Source organism: Elaeis guineensis, unplaced genomic scaffold, assembly GCF_000442705.2.
Source record: "Elaeis guineensis isolate ETL-2024a unplaced genomic scaffold, EG11 Super_Scaffold_1000045, whole genome shotgun sequence".
Classification (NCBI taxonomy): Eukaryota; Viridiplantae; Streptophyta; class Magnoliopsida; order Arecales; family Arecaceae; genus Elaeis; species Elaeis guineensis.
In genome coordinates, this window is record NW_027332425.1 from 6,842,814 (window position 1) to 6,866,026 (window position 23,213).

Below are 23,213 nucleotides of genomic sequence, written 5' to 3' on the forward strand. Positions count from 1 at the left end.
TCGGATTATGCTTACGATAGCTGCCCATCTGGACTATGAAATCTGGCAGATGGATGTGAAGACAGCTTTCCTAAATGGAGAGCTAGATGAAGAGGTGTATATGATACAACTGAAGGATTCACATCCACTGATGAGTCTAAGGTGTGCAGACTACAGAGGTCCATTTATGGACTTAAGCAGGCATCCGGAGTTGGAACATACATTTTGATAGGACGATCAAGACGTATGGCTTGTTAAGAACGGAGAAGAGCCATGCATTTATAAGTGGGCTAATGGTCCAGTAGTAGTATTTCTTGTATTGTATGTGGATGATATTCTCTTAATCGGGAATGATGTCCCTGCATTACAGGGAATAAAGATTTGGTTGTCGTCACAGTTCTCCATGAAGGATCTGGGAGAAGCTTCCTACATCCTAGGGATGAGGATCTATAGGGATAGATCTAAAAGTTACTTGGTTTATCTCAGTCCACGTACATTGATACTATGCTGAAGAGGTTCAGCATGGAGAATTCAAGAAAGGCTATCTTCCGATAGGCCATAGAATTTCTCTCTCGAAGAGGGATTGTCCGACAACACCTCAAGAGAGAGAGTGTATGGGTAGGATTTCATATGCTTGGCAGTGGGATCTATCATATATGCCATGACATGTACACGACCAGATGTGGCATACTCACTAGGGATAGTGAGTAGATACCAATCTGATCCAGAGGAGAATCACTGGAAGGTTGTTAAAACCATCCTGAAGTATCTAAGAAATACTAAGGACCAGTGGCTTATTTATGGTGAATCAGACTTGAGACTTATAGGGTTTACAGACTCTAGTTTCCAGTCTGATCACGATGACAGCAAAAGTGTATCGGGATTTATTTTTATCCTTAATGGTGGGGTTATCTGCTGGAAAATTACAAGCAGCACACAGTGGCTGATTCAGTTTGCGAGGTGGAGTATGTCGCTACATTAGATGCTGCCAAAGAAGCGGTGTGGCTGAGAAAATTCATCATCGAGCTCAGAGTAGCATCCTCCCTTGTTGGTCCAGTTCTGCTCTACTGTGACAGCTCTGGAGCCATTGCTCAGGCGAAGGAACCAAAGACACACCAGCAGACGAAGCATATTCTGCGCCGCTACCATCTCATCCAGAAAATTATGGATCGAGGTGACGTCGATCTTCAGAAGATCGATGGAAAGGAGAACCTGGCTGACCCATTCACTAAACCATTGCGGTGAAGGAGTTCGAAACTACAAGTTGAAGATGGGTATTAGATACTGCATCGATTGGCTTTAGGCCAAGTGGGAGATTGTTGAGAATAGTATCCCAAAGTCAATCGTCAGCCTGTTGACGGTTGTGCTCATTTTTATATTTGTACATGAATTATGAATTAATAAAAATATTTTGATATTTTTCATCACAAAATATTTCATCTTCTAATGAACTCCTATGTTGTGGTGAAGTCCTTAGGACTATTTAGACTCGACAAAGGAGGATTTATCGTTTAGTCCTTAAATCTGTTCGCGACCAAATGATACGTTGTTACCAAGGACGACAACGTTTAGCAAGCATAGGTCGTTGTGTGCCATATAGGTTGGTTGTCCTCTTAACCAATGAGTGTGGAGACACTGGTATGGCATACAAGTGAGATATAAGGGTACATCTGCACTGAACGTGACCGACTCCGGAGCTATTTCTTCTGTCAAGATTTGCTCTGATGGAATATGGGTATAAATATTCCTCCGACCTGAGACCGCCACGGTGACTTGCAAGCAACTCACTGCACTTAGGCACTGGACTACCTGAATTTTTAATTCAGTGACAGAAGGCTGCTGGGTGTAGTCAAGTACTTGACTTGTCGGTGCATGTGTCAAGATGGGATTGACCACTCTAGTTTGGAGCTGTGTACAGTCGTGTTTCAATTTAATAAAACCTTGGCCAGGGTAGTCCTTGTGAGGAGTCATAGGACTGTTTGAGTTGAGCATGATTCGAATGATCTGATCAGGGTTGACAGTTTAACCCTGAGTCATCCTAAACACAGGAGTCAAAAGGATGAATTATACAGTAACCATATTCATGTAGGTTCTGAGTGTTGTGATTGCGACTCTTCGACCTATCCGGATGTCGGGTATCATTGCTAGATGGTTACTTCGATTAGTACAGAATTGGTTCCTATGCTACTGGCTTAGGTTCGAACCTGTGGGGTCACACACATTAGAGGTTCCTATCTGATCTGATGGCTGATGTAGAATCCTACATGTTTGGAACTCAGTGATCGAGAATCAGATTCTCTGATCACGAGTTCCACACATTATGGGTACCGGGATCAAGAGTCCCACTGGTTGGGACTTTTCGATCAGGTTACATATCGATGAATTTGATTCCTGATTGCCCATCGGATTTGACTTAATATTTATAAGAGGTTTAATTAGTGATTTGATCACTAATTAACTCAATTTGATTGAGTAATTATTTTTGGATCAAGTCCAATTGAATTGGATTTAGTTGGGTTTGACCCGATTAGGTTAAGAGTTGACCTAATCGTCGAGATGGTTTGGTCCCTGATTTGATCAGGGGTTGGGCTTAGTCAATTTTGATTTGATTAGGATTTTATTGAGCCTAATTAAGCCTAATTTAGTTAGATTTAAATTAGTCTAATTGGATCTAAATTATTTGGTTCAATTAGGTTGGTTTAAATAATTAAACCACCTTGACCCAATCTCCATGCGCCACCTCACTTCCATTGCACCCATTTGAATTCATGAGAAGGAACTTCTCATGAATTATTTTCTCACGCCAAGCCCTCTCCACACCCCACTTTAATGTGCCATATGAATGGATAAGGATGATTGGTTGGCCATTCAAATTCAAAATAAAGTTTGAATTTGAATGGGCAATCAATCTTTGCACCTTATCCCTTTTTTTACGCCCCATTTATTACATGAGAAAAATTTCTCATGAAATCACTCCATGCATAATTTAAGCCATGCCTCATGCCTTTAGTGGATAAGGGATGAGTTGGTGTCCATTTGAATTCAAAATTTGATTTGAATTCAAATGTGTAATTACTCATCTTTGTCCTTTCTTTTGGATAAGATGTTTGACGTTGTTATAAAAGGAGGAGAAGAGTGGGGCGTGCAAGAACAAGATTTTTTGGAGAAAAATTTTGGGGTGTGAGGAAGTCTTGTGTGTGAGAAGAAAGTCCATATCTTCCAAGAGAAAAAGAAAGAAAAGAAAGAAAAGTGGGTGCAAGGTTTTCGGTGAGTTCTCTAGAGTTTTAGCCTGGGGTTCGAAAAGTGAGAAAGTGAGCTACGAGTGTCGTGATCCCACAAAATCTCTGAGAGATCTTCAACATCCTCTCAAATATGTTTGTTGATGATCTGGAGCATCCGAAGAATCGACAGACATCGATCGAAGGAGTTCGATCAGCATTCGTCGTCAAAAGGGCTCTACAACGAGCTAGCACTCATGAGGAGTCGATCAGATCGAGAGCTTCGTGTGGATGATCCACAGAGGCCAGATACACTGTGTGGCTGCATCGCGACAATCAGACTCTCTCGAGGGTGATCAGATTGTAGCAATCTTCTATCCGTACAAAGGTATTGTGTTCTGAACACATTACAGTAAAGTGTTTACTGTTCGCATTTGAATTTCAAATTTAAATGAATGCATGCTATATATCATATTTAGATCCTAGTGTAGGATAAATTCATGTTAATTAATTAGATTAATTAATAATTTTCATTGCAAAATAGTAATTTTGAAAAAGTTTTAAAATTACCATTTTACCCCTGCACTGAATTTCCCCACATGGTCTGTGTGGATTCTAGTACCCACTAAAGAATTAAAGTAACTACTCGAATTGGAGGTTAAGGCTACCAGTTCGCAAAAATACTGAAAAAATTTTAGACTAACGTCCAAGTCTTTAGTATTAATAATTTATGTACTAATAAAGGTCTGGTTTTCTTTTATGCAGCTATGGCCACCACCCTGTCGCTCCGATCATTATTAGATAATGACAAGCTCATGGGACCTAATTTCGATAGCTGGTATCGAAAATTGAAAATCATCCTTGAGCATGAATGGATCTTTTATGTAGTAACGGATCCGGCACCTGAGGAGCCAGCCCCGAACGCTAGAGGGACAGTCCGAGATACTTATCAGAAGTGGCTCAACGATCGCACCATCATACGGTGCATAATGCTGGCGGCAATGAATGATGAGTTCAGCCGCAGGTTCGAGATGCCCAGCTGCAGGAGATGCTTCAAATGTTGAACGACTCCTTTGGCATGCCTGACGACGTTGAAAGGTACAAAACTAGTTGTGCCATTTTCAATGCTCGGATGAGAGATGGGGCCTCAGTCACTAATCATGTACTGTATATAATCGAAATGATTGAGCGCCTAAGTAAACTGGGCTTTCCCTTGCACGAGCAGCTCGGTAAGGATGTGATCCTTAATTCTTTGCCCAAGTCCTTCTTCTCCTTCCTTACTCATTTTTGGATGATAAAACCTGCAGTGAACTACCACGGCTTGTTGGGGTTACTATAAAACTTTGAGAAGGACCACCAGCTCCATAAGGAGTCGGTGAATGTTGTGGGAGGATCTTCTTCTGATCGTCGACCCTTTGAGAAAGGGAAGAAGAACAAGAAGAAGAAGAATAAGAAGGTGCAGCCGCATGCAGGGACGTCTGCGCAGGGTCAGACCAAGAAGCACAAGCCCGATCAGAGCCAGGCAGAGTGCTTCTTTTGCAAGAAGCAGGGGCACTGGAAGAGGAACTGTCCTCTATACATTGCCTTCCTAGACCCGAACAGGCTGAAGAAGAAGCAAGGTAATTATATGATAACACCTTACAACTTTTTCATTTGTGATACTACTGCCTGGGTATTGGATACCAGAAGCCCTTATCATATCTGTAATTCGATACAGGGTCTGCAGGTCAATAGGAGATTTGATGAAGGTTAGAGGTTCCTGAACGTTGGAGATGGAAGCAAAGTTTCAGTTCTAGCTTTAGGAATCATGAACCTTATAATCAACTCTCGTAATGTAATTCTGAGTGAATGTCACTATTGTCCAAGTTTTTTATTAAATATTATTTCTGTAGGCTTTTTGGCCATGTACAGTTATGATTTTTAATAAAAAGAAATGTTTGCAATATCATTTTGAATGGTGTTACAATATTTGTTGGATAACTAAATAATAGAATTTACTTACTATCACAGCCTGTTAATATGGTTCAAACCTCCGGTAAACACCCTAGAATGGATAATATGTCAGAAGTCTACCTTTGACACTGTAGGCTAGGTCATATCAATAAGAACAGGATAAACAAGTTGGCTCAAGAAGGAATTCTTGAAGTTGGTGATTGTGAATCACTTCCAACCTGTGAGTCCTATCTTCTTGGGAAGATGACCAAATCATCTTTTACTGAAAAAGGTGAGCGAGCCAGTGAACTCTTGAGTTTGATACATTCTGATGTATGTGGATCCATGAGCTCAAGTGCAAGAGGTGAATATTTCTACTTCATAACCTTCACAAATGACCTATCGAGGTATGGGTATGTCTACTTAATGAAGCATAAGTCAGAATCGTTTGAAATGTTCAAACTATTCTGAAATAAGGTAGAAAAATAAACTGAAAAGTATATTAAAACTCTTCGATCTGATCAAGGAGGTGAATACCTTTCCAATGAGTTTCTGACATATCTTGGAGAGAATGTGATTCTCTCTTAGTGGACTCCTCCTGGAACACCATAGCATAATGGTGTGTCTGAAAGGAGGAATCGGATCTTGTTGGACATGGTTCGATCCATGATGGGGTTTGCTGGTCTGTCGATCTCCTTCTGGGGATATGCGCTCGAATTAGCTTGTTACCATCTAAATAGGGTTTCGAGTAAGTCTGTAATCAAAATGTCTTATAAGATATGGATAGGACGTAAGCCAGTACTCTAGCACCTTAGGGTTTGGGGGTGTCCAACTTATGTTAAACGTTTAATTACGGACAAGCTTGGACCTAGGTCTGACAAGTGTTATTTCATAGGGCACCCAAAAGAGATCAAAGGGTATTATTTCTACGTAGCTGATGAGTAAAAGGTGTTTGTCAGCCTTAAGGCAATCTTTTTAGAAAAAAAGTTCTTTGGTGAAGGGACTGTTGCCTCTAAGGTCGAACTTGAGGAAGTTCGGTAGGTGAAAAAACTGACACAAGTTGCTGAATCTGAATCGGATTTGGTTAGATTAGATCTGGAGCCCATTGTTCCTGCACCCTTAAGGCGATCTGGTAGAGTACCACGTCAACCGGACAGATACTATGGTTTCTTGGTCCGGAACGACGATCCTGTCGAACTTGATGAAAATGATGAGGATCCGATCACCTACATGGATGCAATGCAGAGATCTGACTCTGAGAAATGACTAGAGGCCATGAAATCCGAAATAGAGTTCATGAAGGTCAACGATGTGTGGACATTGGTTGACCCACCCAAAGGAGTAAAACCCATAGGGTGTAAGTGGGTCTTCAAGAGGAAGAGGGGCACAGATGGAAAGGTGGAGATCTATAAAGCCCGTCTGGTTGCCAAGGAATATCATCAATGTTATGGTATAGACTATGACGAGATATTTTCTCCTGTAGCAATGCTCAAATCCATTCGGATTATGCTTGCGATAGCTGCCCATCTGGACTATGAAATCTGGCAGATGGATGTGAAGACAGCTTTCTTAAATGGAGAGCTGGACGAAGAGGTGTATATGATACAACCTGAAGGGTTCACATCCACAGATGAGTCTAAGGTGTGCAGGCTATAGAGGTCCATTTATGGACTTAAGCAGGCATCCCAGAGTTGGAACATACATTTTGATAGGACGATCAAGACGTATGGCTTCGTTAAGAACGGAGAAGGGCCCTGCATTTATAAGTGGGCTAATGGTCCAGTAGTGGTATTTCTTGTATTGTATGTGGATGACATTCTCTTAATCGGGAATGATGTCCCTGCATTACAGGGAATAAAGATTTGGCTGTCGTCACAGTTCTCCATGAAGGATCTGGGAGAAGCTTCCTACATCCTAGGGATGAGGATCTATAGGGATAGATCTAAAAGGTTGCTTGGCTTATCCCAGTTCATGTACATTGATACTATGCTGAAGAGGTTCAGCATGGAGAATTCTAAGAAAGGCTATCTACCAATAGGCCATGGAATTTCTCTCTCGAAGAGGGATTGTCCGATAATACCTCAAGAGAGAGAGCGTATGGGTAGAATTCCATATGCTTCGGCAATGGGATCTATCATGTATGCCTTGACATGTATATGACCAGATGTGGCATACTCACTAGGGGTAGTGAGTAGATACCAATCTGATCCAGAGAAAAATCACTGGAAGGTTGTTAAAACCATCATGAAGTATTTGAGAAATACTAAAGACTAGTGCCTTATTTATGGTGAATCAGACTTGAGACTTATAGGGTTTACAGACTCCAATTTTCAGTCAGATCATGATGACAGCAAGAGTGTGTTGGGATTTATTTTTACCTTTAATGGTGGGGCTGTCTGCTGAAAGAGTTTCAAGCAGCACACTGTGGCTGATTCAGTTTGCGAGGCAGAGTATGTCGCTGCATCAGATGCTGCCAAAGAAGCGGTGTGGCTGAGAAAATTTCTCACCGAGCTCGAAGTAGCACCCTTCCTTGTTGGTCTAGTTCTGCTCTACTGTGATAGCTCTAGAGCCATTGCTCAAATGAAAAAATCGAAAGTACACCAGCGGACGAAACATATTCTGCGCCGCTACCATCTTATCCAAAAATTATGGATAGAGGTGACATCGACCTTCAGAAGATCGACGGGAGGAAGAACCTGGCCGACCCATTCACTAAAGCCATTGCGGTGAAGGAGTTCGACGACTTCAAGTCGAAGAAGGGTATTAGATACTGCACCGATTGGCTTTAGGCCAAGTGGGAGATTATTGGGAATAGTGCCCCAAAGCCAATCGTTAGCCTATTGATGGTTGTGTTCTTTCTTGTATTAGTATATGAATTATAAATTAATAAAAATTATTTTGATATTTTTCATCACAAATTGTTTCATCTTCTAATGAACTCCTGTGTTGTGGTGAAGTCCTTAGGACTATTTAGACTCGACAAAGGAGGATTTGTCGTTTAGTCTTTAAACCTGTTCACGACCAAATGATACGTTGTTACCAAGGACAACAACGTTTATCAAGCATAGGTCGTTGTGTGCCATATGGGTTGATTGTCCTCTTAACCAAGGAGTGTGGAGACACTGGTATGGCATACAGGTGAGATGTAAGGGAACATCTGCATTGAACGTGACCAACTTCGAAGCTTTTTCTGCTGTCAAGATTTGCTCCGATGGGATATGGGTATAACTGTCCCTCTGACCTGAGACTGTCACGGTGACTTGCAAGCAACTCACTGCACTTAGGCACTGAACTACCTGAATTTCTAATTCAATGACGGAAGGCTGCTGGGTGTAGTCAAGTACTTGACTTGTCAGTGTGTGTGTCAAGATAGGATTGACCACTCCAGTTTAAGGAGCTGTGTACAGTCGTATTTTAATTTAGCAAAATCTTGGCTAGGGTAGTACTAGTGAGGAGTCACAGAACTATTTGAATTGAGCATGATTCGGATGATCTGATCAGGGTTGACAGTTTAACCCTGAGTCGTCCTATACATAGGGATCAAAAGGGATGAATTATACAGTAACCATATTTATGTAGGTTCTAAATGTTGCAATTGCGACTATTCGACCTATTCAGACATCGGGTACCATTGCTAGATGGTCACTTCAATTAGTACAGGAATTGATTCTTGTGCTACCGACTTAGGTTCAAACCTGTGGGGTCACACACATTAGAGATTCCTATTTGATCTGATGGTCGGTGAAGAGTCCCACTGGACTGGAACTCTTCGACCAAGAGTCCTAATACTTGGGGACTTTGAGTCCTACGTGTCTAGGACTCTGTGATTGAGAATCAAGATTCTCTGGTTATGAGTTTCACATATTTTGGGTATCGGGGTCAAGAGTTCCACTGGTTTGGGACTCTTCGATCAAGGTTTCATATCGATGGACTTTGATGTCCGATTACCCATCAGATTTAGACTCAGTATTTATGAGAGATTTAATTAATGATTTGATCACTAATTAACTCAATTTGATTGAGTAATTATTTTTGGATCAAGTCCAATTGAATTGGATTCAGTTGGGTTTGACCCGATTAGGTTAAGAGTTGACCTAATCGCCAAGGTGGTTTGGTCTCTGATCTGATCAAGGGTTGGGCTTAGTCAATTTTTGATTTGATTAGAATTTTATTGAGTCTAATTAAGCCTAATTGTGTTGGATTTAATTTAGTCTAATTGTGCCTAACCTATTTTAATAAGGTTGGTTCAATTAGGTTGATTTAATATTTGAAACCACCTTGACTTATCTCCCTACGCCACCTCACCTCACCTGCACCTATCTAAATTCATGAGAAACAAGTTCTCATGAATTTTCTCCCATGCCTCACCTGTGTGCACCATTTTGAGTGGATAAAGATGGTTGGTTGGCCATTCAAATTCAAATAATGTTTGAATTTGAATGGGCAACTAACCCATGCGCCACCTTATCTATTTGTGCACCCCTTGCTCTACACGAGAAAATGTTTCTCGTGTAGACTCTCCACGCATGAAGAGCCCATGCCCCTCTCTTCTCTCACCTTGAGTGGATAAGGATAGGTTGGTTGGCATTTGAATTCAAATTTGATTTGAATTCAAGTGAGCAACCACCTAGCTTTATCCTCTCATGCGGTGAAGATGCAGTAAAGATGCGGTCTTGCACTATTTTAAAAAGGGAAGAGAAGGTGGGGTATGTGCATGACTTTTCTTAGAGAAAGGGTGGCATGAGAAAGGGCCTCTGCATGAGAAAAGAAAAGAAAAGAAGAGAGAAAGGGTGCAGGGTCTTCTGTGAGTACCCTAGGGTTTCTGCCTAGGATTTGGGAAGTGAGAAGGTGAGCTATGAGTGTCGTGAGCCCACCAAACTTTAGGAAGAGCTTCATCAACCTGTTAAGCACCTTTGCTGATGATTCAAAGTATTTGAGGAGTCGGCAGACACCGATCTAAGGAGTTCGATCAGCATTGGCTGTCGAAAGGGTTCTGCAACGAACTAGCATTTATGAGGAGTCGATCAGATCGAGAGCTTCGTGTGGATGATCCACGGAGGTTAGATATACTATGTGGCTGTATTATGATGATCAGATCTTTCTGACGGTGATCAGACTGCAGTGATCGACTACCTGCACGAAGGTAATATGTTCTGAACACATAATAGTAAAACGTTTACTGTAGAATTCGAAATTTTAAATTTAAATACATGCTATATATATCATATTTAGATCCTTGTGTAGGATTAATATATATTAATTAATTAGATTAATTAATAATTTTCACTGTAAAATTATAATTTTGAAAAAGTTTTAAAATTACCATTTTACCCCTGCACTGAAATTCACTTTAAATATCTACAAACCTACACTTGTCTGATCTAGCATTAAGTTTATGTCCAAAAATATTTTTGAGATAAGTAAGATAGTCCAAAGTCTTAAGATGTTTAAGATTAGGCTTTCTTCCATTTCATATCTCATATGGAGTGCTTGCAACAGACTTTGAAGGCATTCTGTTTAATATATATGTGGCAGTCTCTAAGGCATTATCCCTAGAAAGATATTGGAAGATCGGTGAAGCATATCATAGACTGCATCATATCCATCACAGTACGATTTCTCCTTTCTGCTATAACATTTAACTGAGGCATATTAGGAAGGGTGCATTCGGAGAGAATCTCTTTACTTTTAAAATGATCAAAAAATTCAATGGATAAGTATTCTCCTCCTCGATCAGATCAAAGAAACTCGATACTTTTTTCAGTTTATTTCTTGACCATACTTTGGTACTCCTTGAACTTATCAAAGGCTTCGAATTTATGTTTCATAAGATACACATATCCGAACCTTAATAAATCATCTGTAAAGATAGAAGTATCTTCTTCTTCTTGCCTGAGTTGTTATCGATCCATATACATCTATATATACTAGAGCTAACAACTCACTTGTCCTCTCTCCATATTAAGAAAATGGAATCTTTGTCATCTTACCCATGAGACAAGATTTATAAGTCTCCAATGATTTATAATCATTTGGATCAAAGAATTCTTCTTTGTATAACTTATTTATCCTTGACTCATTAATATGACCAAGACGACAATGCCAGAGATATGTGACATTCACATTTTTTCTCTTTCTTTTCATATTTCTTTTAATAGAAAAAATATTTTCATTGAGTGCAAGAATTAAAAGATTATTATCAATATAACCACTGCTATAAAATTCATTAAAAAAAATGAAGCATCTATTTTTCATTAGCCTTATTTCATAACCTTGTTTTAACAACAAAGGTATAGAAATAATATTTTTAATGACCTTTGACACGTAATAACAGTCTTTTAATTCTAAAGTTTTATCCGAAAGCAAATCAAGCATATAGGTTCCCATAGTCTTTGCGCTAATAGACTCTCCACTTGTGCTATAAAGCTCGAGATCACCTCTTTTCAGACCTTTGATATTCTATAGTCACTGTAATAAATTATAAATGTGTGATCCACAGATGGTATCCAATACCCAAATATCAAAGTCTGAATCACTCAATGAAAAATAAGTTTATATCATATACATATCTTTTGGTGTTACACTTGCATCCTGCTTCAATCTTGCAAGATAATTCTTGCAATTATACTCTCAATATCTAAATTTTTTATAAATAATATCCATACGGACATCATTACCTTCTTATTATTACTGACCAATCTAGGGTCAGAAATATCCAGAACATCAGAGTTTTTTTCGATATAAACCTAATTTGCAAGTTTCTCAACCAATCCACATAGTTGTATCGGTCAACATAGTTTTATCTATGATATCAAATAATAGTATAAGCAGACCACTCATATTTGACATGCATAACTAGATGAGAATTTTTAAACTAGTTATGTCTCTCACTATTTTATCGGATACCATAGCCCTCTCTTATGGTAAATGAGATATATTTTATATTTATCTTAGTAAAATTGAGATCTTAATTCCTCATAATAATCTTGTGTTAACACAACAAATCCATATGAGTTCATAGGTAGGAAACTCTTTCCAATTACATCTCATGCAATTCTCAATATTTTATCTTGGTCTCTAAAATATTATTAGCCATGTGTTAACACAACAAGCTATAATATTTTAGTTAAGTAAGACCCTTCATTTCAATACAGTCAAAATCGAATATAACTGTCCTTGTGTTAGCACAACAAAGCAGTATATCCAAAATTACCGTAAGCATCATTTATGCACTAAAATTATGTTATATCAATCTTTATGACAAACCTTATGGTAACACAACAAACTAGCCATAGTTCATGATGTAACATTAACCTAGCATGAAGGAGGGCCCTTAGTAGTGTTTAAAATACTAAGCTACCTTCATTTAAGATTGAAACTAATTCAATTGGCTAGAAAAATATTAAGATTGGTGGGGGTCCTCCCATTACTTTTCTTAGACACCAATAAAATTGAACAGGCCAGCAATAGAACCAATTAAATAACCACCGTATTTGAAACACTCTTTAGACACCAATTAATTAATCGATTCAAAAAAATAGGTCAGCTTCTGCTTCACAATACTACGACTTAATATAATTTTTATGAGGGATTTAATGGTCTCAAACACATCCTAATTCAATCTATCATAAGAATGCACTATAATAGTTGTATCTTAATAATCATAACAACTAATTATGGCATCTTATCATATCTCTAAGATATGGAAGTAGAATCATACAATATGATTATAACTAAACATCTCAAACATATCATATATGCATGAAGTTCTAATAACGTATGAATATAAAATATTCTTTTCATGATTCTTCTTTTTGGAACATCATAGTGGCACCCCTACATGCCATAAGAGTACCCTATTGAATAGGAAGAGAGGATCTCTAAACCCTACTTGCTCTTATGACTGGACGGCCTGATGATGAACTCCAATTAGAGTACTAAGCTACTAAAAAAATTTTACACATATATCATATATTTTATATTTAAAACATATCTCTAAGACATGATATGGTTTGGATGTTCAATCGGGTTCAACCCTTGACCCGACTTGAACCAAACTAAAAACTCATGCTTGATCACAATCAAGATAATAATTTAATCTTTGATTACATAAATCAAGATAGGCTCTGATACCATTGTTAGGTTTTGGTGGCACAGCGGAAGGGTTAGGTGTTTAAAATTTTCATTCAAAGCACCCAATGCACCGGAAGCCCTAATGCCCAGAAACTCTTTACTATAATAATCAAAGCATAATAAATATAAATTAGGATAAGAAAAATATCTATAGCACTAATCTTAATTTTTACAAGGTGTCCAAGTGTCCATCCTCCAATGGTGATCCACATAGAAATTGAACTAAAAATAGTGCTTCTTCTTCATTTTGCTTCAAGAGTTCTAGCCCCTAGAACTCGACTAGCCTCGTACCGATCAAGTTTTTTCAAGAACCTGACCTCATTTTCTTAGAACCTCCTCTGGACTTCTGATTTTCCTTTTTTAGGACCCTTATAACCCTTGTTAGGACCAGATAAGGCTTTGTCTTAAATCCCAAAGCCTGGTCCTAAAACTAAGATAGGTTGTAAGAAAGAAAGGAGAGCAACAAGAGAGAAATTGGAGACCCCTCTTAGATTCATCGGATACCCAGTGCCCAGACCTATTTATAGCCACCAAAGAAATGCCAAAAGAGAGGGACATGCCTTATCTAAAAGGCATATCTGATCTAATTATCAGAGATAAGAGTTCCTTCAAGCAGAAGGACTCTTATCCATGATACATCGATCAGCACCTTGGTCTGCGTGCGTGCAACCAAAGAAGGGATGTTTTCACATCCCTTCTCAAATCAAAAAAATTTTCAAAAATCCATGTGAATTTGGGATTCAATCTAAATTCTAGAAAAATAAAAATAGCAATAAACCTCTCACAGAAGGATGCTATCCTCACACCTCTTCACGTGAGTGCTGATCACCACATGTGCAGGCATCAGGACCAACTTATGGCATCCGTTTGGTATCCAGATAAGTCTAAAAAAATTTTAAAATAATTATCAAAAATATCTTATCAAGTGAACACCAAAAATCATCCCAATATGAAAGAATTTGATTGGGATAATGACTCTCCAAATCATGGAGAGATGTGATGCTTCTGCACGCACGTGTGAGACATCGTTCTTTTTTAATTTTTTCTCTACTCCATAAATTCCAGAAAAAATATATCTCATACTTTAAGATATATACCAGAGGATGGAAAGTGATGTGAGCTACCACACATAATTTAATCCCATAAAAAATAAATTTTTTCTTCTGCCCACGCCAACACTTGTACGCAGAACCTATTTTGCACCAAGAGTCCACCACAACTTTGACTCTTCATAATTGGTGTTAACATGGGATGTGGTGCCTCAATTTGGGCTGCTTCCAGGTGGTATGACCTGACCTAAATGTCTACCAAATTGGGCTAGCTAATTAGCAAGAGATGGGACCAAATTGGTCTCCAAAGGAGCAAGGGTTTCCACACATGCTAGCATGCTTACCGGAACCTTGATTGAATCCAAAATTCCAATCAACCTTTTTCAAAAGGATCCTTGGCCAATTTCTATATGTGTGTGACTCATTGGGTTCTACATCTAGCCAGTAGTAGATCTGGATAAAGCTACAAATGGATCGGGTTGATCCGTGATCCGACCCGATCCGACCCGGTTAGACCCGATCCGAACCCATTTAAATGACCCATGGAACCGGGTTAGGTTCAAATATTGGACCCATTTTCTTTTTTGGGTCGGGTCTGTATTTTCTGAATTTGGTCCCGACCCGACCCATGAAAATTTTTGGATTAATTTGGATCTAAAGATGTATGATCCGATTCGACCTGACCTGATCCGGATCCAAATATAGGATCCGAATCTAATTTAACTATTTAAGTGGCTCACCCAAAACTAGCATTAAGAAAATTATCTCACAGGATTTCCTATAAGTCCATAGTTTATTATTTCATTCACAGAATCTCAGTCTTCATTTGCTTCAGATCTCGGTCTTCCTCTTCCCTGTTAAATCCCAAATTTTTCCTGTCTGCTCTCTGGTCCCCATGGGAAAAATTTTTCCCAAATTTGTTCAAATCTCGATTCTCCGGTCAGTGTCTCCCTCAAGCTTTCTCCGATTCTCTCTGTCTCAGCATCTCCCTCAAGCTTTCTCTCCATCTCGGCATCTCTCTCGGGCTTTCATCTCGGCATCTCTCTCTCAGGTATGAACTCCTCCCCACCGTCCTCCTCCCTATTGTCCTCCTCCAACTCCACTACTCTGGCCTCCTCGCATCTGCCACGATTAGTTTACTGCACCTGCGGCAGCCCCTTCGCCTTCGTGGCCTTCCGTCGCTACCGTGGGCCGACACATCCCCGTCGTCGATGTCCGATCTATGTGCATGCAACCGCCCTACCCCATCACTGTAGGCAACCCCCTATCCCCCCCGGGGCTCCACCTTCCTCCCCCATCGCTACAGGGAACCCTACCCCCCTCCTCCTCCACCATCGGAGATCGATGCCCTCATGCCCCCATCCAACTCTTCCACCTTCCTCTTCCTCTGCTCGAACACACCCCCTTGGGGCTCCACCTTCCTCCTCCTCTACCCTCAGATGCCCCTCCCTCTTCCGACGATACCCACCGCTTGCGCTCCTCCGATTCCGACTGCCACTTCCTCGGCTTCGTCGTTGCCCTCTCCCACTCTATTCATGGCCGCAAGCTCTCAGATCTGATTGTAGTAGACTTTTATTTTTATTTATTTAATTATTTTAGACTTTTAGTTTCCATGTTCTTTCAGACCCGATTGTAGTAGACTTTTAGTTTTGTTTATTTTAGGCCCACTCCCTCTCCCAAGATATATTTTAGACTTTTAGTTTTCATGTTCTTTTATGTGTCTGAAGATATAGGTTTTGTTTTATTTTGTATTTCTAATGTAATTAGTTATAATTTATGCTTGTTTATTTTTATTTAATTCTATGTGAAATAGGTTTATGTCTGTGATGGGTAGCAATGAAAATACAGTTGAAGTTTCAAGTGCACTTGGTTGTAGTTGTTCGCAACCAGTAGAGCCCTCTAATATAGATAGCTCTAAAATGAGCAAAAGAAGGAGGTCTGAGATATGGAATCATTATTCTGAGGTAGAAAACCAGAAAGACAAGGCTAAATGCAAGTATTGCCATGTTATTTTTTCAGCTGATCCTAAAAATGGGACAAGTCATCTTCACAAACATACAAAGAACTGTAAGTCAAAAAAAAGTCTTGATAAGAGGCAGAAACAGCTAATAGGTAATATGACATCAAAAGATGGTGTTGCATTGAATGAGTTAACTCCTTATTCATTTGATCAAGAGAAAAGCCATGAGGACCTTGCAAGAATGATAATTCTACAAGAGATGCCATTTACAATAGTTGAACATCTGGCTTTTTGGATGTTTGTTAGAAATCTTAGAAGTGAATTTTATATTGTTTCAAGGACAACATTGGCATCCAATTGCTTGAAAGCATATGAAAGGAAAAAAAGAAGACTATATGAGTTGTTTAAAGCAAATTGTGGAAGAATTAGCTTAACATCTAACATGTGGACATCAAATCAGACATTGGGATATATGTGTCTCACTGCACATTACATCACTAATGATTGGAAACTTAAAAAGCACATTATCAATTTTAAGATGGTGCCTTCACCACATACAGGCTTAGTCATTAGTGATTGTATTGCAAGCTGCATTTCATCTTGGAACATTGAAAGAAGGTTAGGTTCAATTACCCTTGATAATTTGTCAGCAAATACAGTTATGGCCACGGAACTTCAAAGACAATTTAGAAGAGACTTACTTTTAGATGGTAGGTTCTTTCATGTGCATTGTTGTGCACATATTCTTAATTTGATTGTGAAGGATGGGTTGAAGGCAGTGGAGGGTGCTATTGTTAGGATCCGAGAGGCTGTTAAATTTATAAAGTCATCTCAACCAAGATTGGAAACATTTATGGAAATTGTCAAACAATTAAAAATGAATGGCAAGAAAAGGATATGCATAGATGTACCTAATCGTTGGAATTCTACATATCTCATGCTAAATGATACTATACAATTCAAAGAAGTATTTATTCGACTTGAGGCTCAAGATCCTAATTTTAAAAATGCACCAACTGAAGAAGATTGGTCTCAAGGCACCATTATTTGCAACTTTTTAAAGGTTTTCCATCACATAACTGAATTGTTTTCACAAACAAAAAATACAACTGCAAATTTATATTTCTATGAGATTTGGAGAATACAAATGCTTCTAATTCAAGAATCTAGGAGTTCAAATGTAGTTGTGATGATGATGACCTTAAAAATATAAAAAAAAATTGACAAGTGTTGGAAAGATTGCTCTCACATTCTTGCTATCAGGATTGTTCTTGATCCAAGACATAAGATGAAGCTTATTAAGTATTGCTTTCAGAAAATCTATAGTAATGGTGATCGTGCTTCAATTGAGATCAATAAGGTGCATGATGTTATTCAAAGTCTTTATGATTATTATATAATTTTGTATGGTGCACATGGCTCTCATGTTCAAGTGGAGGAGATGGTGTCTACATTTCAAGATAGAGGAGATGAGAGTCTTTTCATGCAAGATTATGAAGAATTTATTTAAGAAGTAGAAGTTACTCAACCATCTAAGTCAGAATTAGAGATCTATTTAGAAGAGAAGGTATTTTATGATCTCTAATTTATATATCTGCATTAAAATATAATTCAATATTGCTAATAAAATAACTTGCAATGTATTTTTTTTAAAAAAATAGATTCATCCTCAGGGGATCAAAATTTTGACATTCTAGACTATTGGAGAATTAACAAATCAAAATATCCAATATTGTCTAAGATAGTTCGTGATATATTGGCTATTCCAGTGTCTACTGTTGCATCTGAGTTTGCCTTTAGTACTGCTGGAAGGGTTTTGGATGATTTTCGTAGTAGCCTATCCCCCAATATCGTTGAGGCCTTAATATGCACTCAAGATTGGCTTCGAGACACCTTGCCTTATATTGCAGGTTCAATTTCTAAAATATTCATAAACTTTGTCATACATTATGGTATTAAAATTTTATAATTTTTACTTTCATTATTTTTTTATACATAGATACAAACTATAAGATTGAAGATTATGAAATGGCTATTATCATTGATGCTGATGATTAGCTCATACTGGTAATAATTAACTTTATTATTATGTTTATATTGTTAATTTTTATCTTAAAAGTACTTGCATATTTCTTTGCCTTCTATATATTTTTATGTTTTACTTTTCTTTGGTTGTTATAGGTGCTACATCATCTTGGGAGATCTTATTTACAGCTAGAGTGTGGATATCATTCTGATTCACTAATGTTTCTTTTAGTTTATCTTATATTTTCTCAAGCAAGATACTGTATTTTCATGATACTGTGTCTAATTTTGCTATATTGTTACAAGCTGGTGCCACACTCATATTGCTACCACATTTTATCTAATTTGGTTGTTGAATGCTCAAGTTTAGTTTATGAATATTTTTTTTTTCTAAAGTAAAAATGAACATTGTAGCTTGATTATTCTAAAGAAAGAAAATTTATTCTAAACCACATCTCTTACTAACTTGCACATATCTAAATAAACCATTTTAACTACTTAGTGTGATATTTAATGATTTTGAAATCATATAATCTTTTCTTGATTCTTGCAAACATCATGACCTTGGAACACCTGGACAATGTTGTCCAGACAATACATATTGAAGAAGCTTTAACCAGAATGGTGCATAAATCTAACTTCCTATGTGCATATTCACTTCTTTTCTATATCTTTTTATAGCAACATAGAGGACATGGCACGGGATGGTGGTAGTATTTAGATGCTGAAGAAGAAGTTCTTTTTAGTAAGTGGTTGACATGCATCTTCTCTTTCATTGGTGTCATATAAGATCTAATATGGTGCCTACTATTGTTATTTGCTGTCATAGAGATGCAAATAGAGCTAGGAAAATTATGCATGATTGATAGTGTTGCAACGATATACCGACCCTTATATGACATGATCCAGGTGTGTTTTTAGCAGATATATTGTAAATTATATAATTTTCTAAATTCTAATCAAGTCTCGGATCTATGAATTGTACAAGGAATTATAAGTTGGATAAGTGAGACTGAGAGAGGAAAAACAACTTGCAAAAGCGTGAATTTGAGAATTACTCTTCATGGTGAGTGAATCGTGTTATTTTTTTTATTTCCATTATAGTAACTTCAAGTTTAAACTTTAATGGCCTGAAATTCTTTTTTCCCCCTTACTGAAAAGTGGGAGGTTTTAATACAACCATATGTTTTATAAATTTGAGGAAGAAAGGGCTTTCATTTAATTCAGTTCATATTCATTGCCTACCGATAAAACGTATAATGCACCTTCTTGGATGATTGGATGCTATATTTTGAGAAAAATAATCATCCTTCCCATCTCCATTTTGCTGGTTTTGTTCGGTATGATTGAGACCCTTCTGTTCTTCTTTTGAAATTCTAGTAGATCGAAATGGAATTCGAGGACCGATACCGGCCGGCTCAGACACCTAAATATGATTGCCTTCTCTTTGGTATGTATTCTGCTTTGGAGTTTTGTTCTGAGACATACTATTTGAGCAAAGCAAATATTTACCAACTCTATGCTTTGTAACAACATATAGATCTTGACAATACTCTGTACCCTTATAGCTCTGGCATAGCAACCGAGTTCCGCAAAAACATTGGAGGTGTGCATTTACTTCTCTGAATTTTGTTGATAGTTTCTCTGTATCATGTTTAGAGAGTTTACAGCGGGCACGTCTGGCTCACAACTATTGCTATTATGTTTAGATTATATGGTCGATAAGCTAGGGATTGAGGAGAGCAAGATCCCATACATGTGTAATGTACTGTACAAGCACTACGGGACAACCATGGCCGGTCTAAGGGTGTGATACATAATGTTTTCTCCTATTTTCAATATCTAAAATTACTATTCTGCTTGTTTCCTAATATGTTTTCTGCTATATGTTGCCCAGGCCATTGGCTACAATTTTGATTATGATGATTACCATAGGTGATGAATGCCACATTTTCCATCCTTGTCGGTCACTACATTCGATGCCTATAATTTTGTGATAGTCTATGTTATATTAACCATATATTTTGGTATTCAACAATTTTGTTCATGGAAGATTACCTTATGATAAGCTGAAGCCAGATCCTGTCTTTAGACATCTTCTCCTGAGCCTGCCAATTCGCAAAGTGGTAAGTTTCTCAAACACTTGCATGGAATGGTAAATGCTCCTATTAAGATTTACTGGAATCTGATGCATGCATCTTTGGTACTGTAAAACAGATTTTCACAAATGCTGATAAGGTCCATGCAGCCAAAGTACTTAGCAAGCTGGGGTTGGAAGACTGTTTTGAAGGAATTATATGCTTTGAGACTCTGAATCCACCAACTGATCTGTCTTCGCCATACGACGCACCAACCACAGTAGACGTCTTCGACATCCTCAAGCACTTTTCTCAGCCAGATGCTGGTTCCGAGCTACCGAAGATATTCTTGTTTATATTACTGCATCATATACCTTTTACTGATATTCTTATTTTTTATTTGCCTTTGTGGTCAAGGCAATTAAAGCTGCTACAGATGCAGAGACAGGAGAAGTTTGTTTAAGTGGCATCTCAACTATTACACAGGGTTGGTGTTAGTTTTGGCATCAAATTAATTGTATTGATTTCTAACCAATTCATAATTTATCTAGTAGATTATAAAGAAGGTACAAGATTCTTTTATTTTATTATCTTTATTTATTTATTTTCTATCTACATGAATAATTTTTTTGCTTTATAATGCACTCTATTTAAAAATTAAACAGGATTGGATCCAAATCAGACCTGACCCGAATCGGATCCGTATTTCATGGATTGGGGCTGGGTTATATATAGTCCCGATCCGATCCAAATGATCCAGTGGGTCAATAAATTTGACCATAGACCCGACTCGACCCGATCCAATTTTTTATCGGGGTGGTTATGGATCCAATATCAAGACCCGATCAAGTAACCGGATCGGATCGGGATCACTCAGGACCCAGTCCGACCCGACCCATTTGCAGGCCTAGGTTTGAGTATAAGTTGATCAAATTTGATTAGATTTTAATCTAATTGATTAAGGGCCAATCGAGCTAACCCGAGCTCAATAATTAGAATCATTTCTAATTGGCAATCGAATTAAACTCTTTAATTCGATCAAAAACCTACAAGTTAAGATTGACATCTAGCAATGTATCATGACAACCCAAAAGATGTAAAATTTAGTGAAAATATTAAATCTACCCTTCAGTGATAAATTACCATGTAATTTCATCCTTCGATCATCCTTGCATCCTGAATATGTTCATGAGTATGGAATCATGTCAAACTCAAACACATATTCATATCGATTCTCAATTAATCAATGTGACTCCAATGAAGAGCTTAGAAACTCTTTCTAATCTCCTTCCTGCTTTTAGCCAAAAGACTTTTCTCGAGTCATCTAGGATTGAGAATACACAGGATGCGATCTCCTCTTATTAGGAGTGATTGATTCCATATTGACCTACTCACAACCTCCATACACACTCCATCATATACAGAACATTCCGTACATGTCTTAATGCCATGCCTGGATATGAATCAAAATATAGATTTATGTGCATAAGATTTCATGGTGGTCTCAGATCTAAGGATCACTTACATAACTCCAACTTAGAGAACCATCTTTGACATACAAATAAGGCTTCCATAAGATGTTCTCTTTCATCGAGTCAATTCAGTGAACTCATTTCTCAAATGAGCACCCACATCCTTGTATTAGTATCTCACACAAGTGGCTTGTGAGATCTGCCACCCTCTCCATTGAGCATACATAGGATGTACCAGTCTATCTAGAATATTGATCTCTGTTGCCCAGCTATGCAACCCAAGAGGGGGGGGTGAATTGGGTTTCTAAAAATTTTAAGCCCAACTGATTACTTATGAAGAACAAAACAAAGACTTTAAATCAATATTAATTACCTAAAGCAGTATTGCAAGGATATAATAAAGAATTAAGATAAAGCAATAAAGCACACCACAAACACAAGGATTTATAGTGGTTCGGTGCTAACCTTGCACCTACATCCACTCCCCAAGATCCTACTTGGGAATTTCAATCCACTATCCTTTGTATTCAACCCGAATACAAAACGTCGGAAACTCCGACACTAGCTATCCCAAGCTAGATCACTTATTTCCCGGGTACAAGTAAACCCAAAACACTCCGATTTCAGGTTCGGATCAACCTTTCCTTGTTTTGGAAATCCTCCAAAAATAAGAACAAAAACTCATAAAGAGTTAGAAAATTTTGAGCACAGATTAATACAATAACAGCTCCTTAAATGAGCGAATATAACAATAAAAGCTTTACTCAAATGAAGAACCCCTTTTTCAGATTTTCTCAAAGTGGATGAACGCTTGAATGCTTGAGAAGAGGTTGATTGTTGATTGAAGATCTCTTGAAAGCTTTGAACAATCTCTAGATCAAGGTTGAAACAATAGGCTGAAGAATTCTCTCCTTGAAAGATCTTGCTTTTCTCTTTCACAATCTCTCTGGTATATTGTGGATCCTCTCTCTTTTTCTTTTTGAATTTTTCATTGATCTCAGGCTTTTTCTTGCAAATTTTGGATCCTTTCTTCTATTCTTCTCTTCTTCTTGTTTTCACGTTTGATCCGCTATTTAATCTGCAATTTCTTTCACCATTTAAAGTATTTTATGACATTAGAAGCAAGAGAAAACAATTTAGGTAGATAAAGAGCCGTTAGAGGATTTTTAGGAAGCATAAATGGCAATTAAAATGGGCAAAAAAATAGCCGTTGCTGATATTTTCCGTCGCAGGGGTCGACTCATGAGTCGACTCATGCTTCAGGGGTCGACTCATGAGTCAACCTCTGTTGCAAAAACCAGAGAATGCGTTTCTGGAAATTCTTAGCTCAAATTAGCAGGGGTCGACTCATGAGTCGACTCATGCCT

At 38.0% G+C, this 23,213-nt stretch overlaps 1 protein-coding gene and 1 pseudogene across 1 annotated transcript; both read left to right on the top strand.

The window, feature by feature from the left end:
- The first annotated feature begins 16,090 nt into the window (after window positions 1-16,090).
- LOC114912770 (zinc finger BED domain-containing protein RICESLEEPER 2-like) lies at window positions 16,091-18,329 on the top strand (annotated as a pseudogene).
- Window positions 18,330-19,456: 1,127 nt separating this feature from the next.
- On the top strand, window positions 19,457-20,841 carry LOC140854540 (uncharacterized protein C24B11.05-like). Its single transcript, XM_073250504.1, has 6 exons — window positions 19,457-19,746; window positions 19,837-19,902; window positions 20,006-20,103; window positions 20,194-20,231; window positions 20,335-20,422; window positions 20,514-20,841. Exons 1-6 carry the CDS (start codon window positions 19,686-19,688, stop codon window positions 20,835-20,837), a joined length of 675 nt encoding a protein of 224 aa, XP_073106605.1. The 5' UTR covers window positions 19,457-19,685; the 3' UTR covers window positions 20,838-20,841.
- Window positions 20,842-23,213: the final 2,372 nt, after the last annotated feature.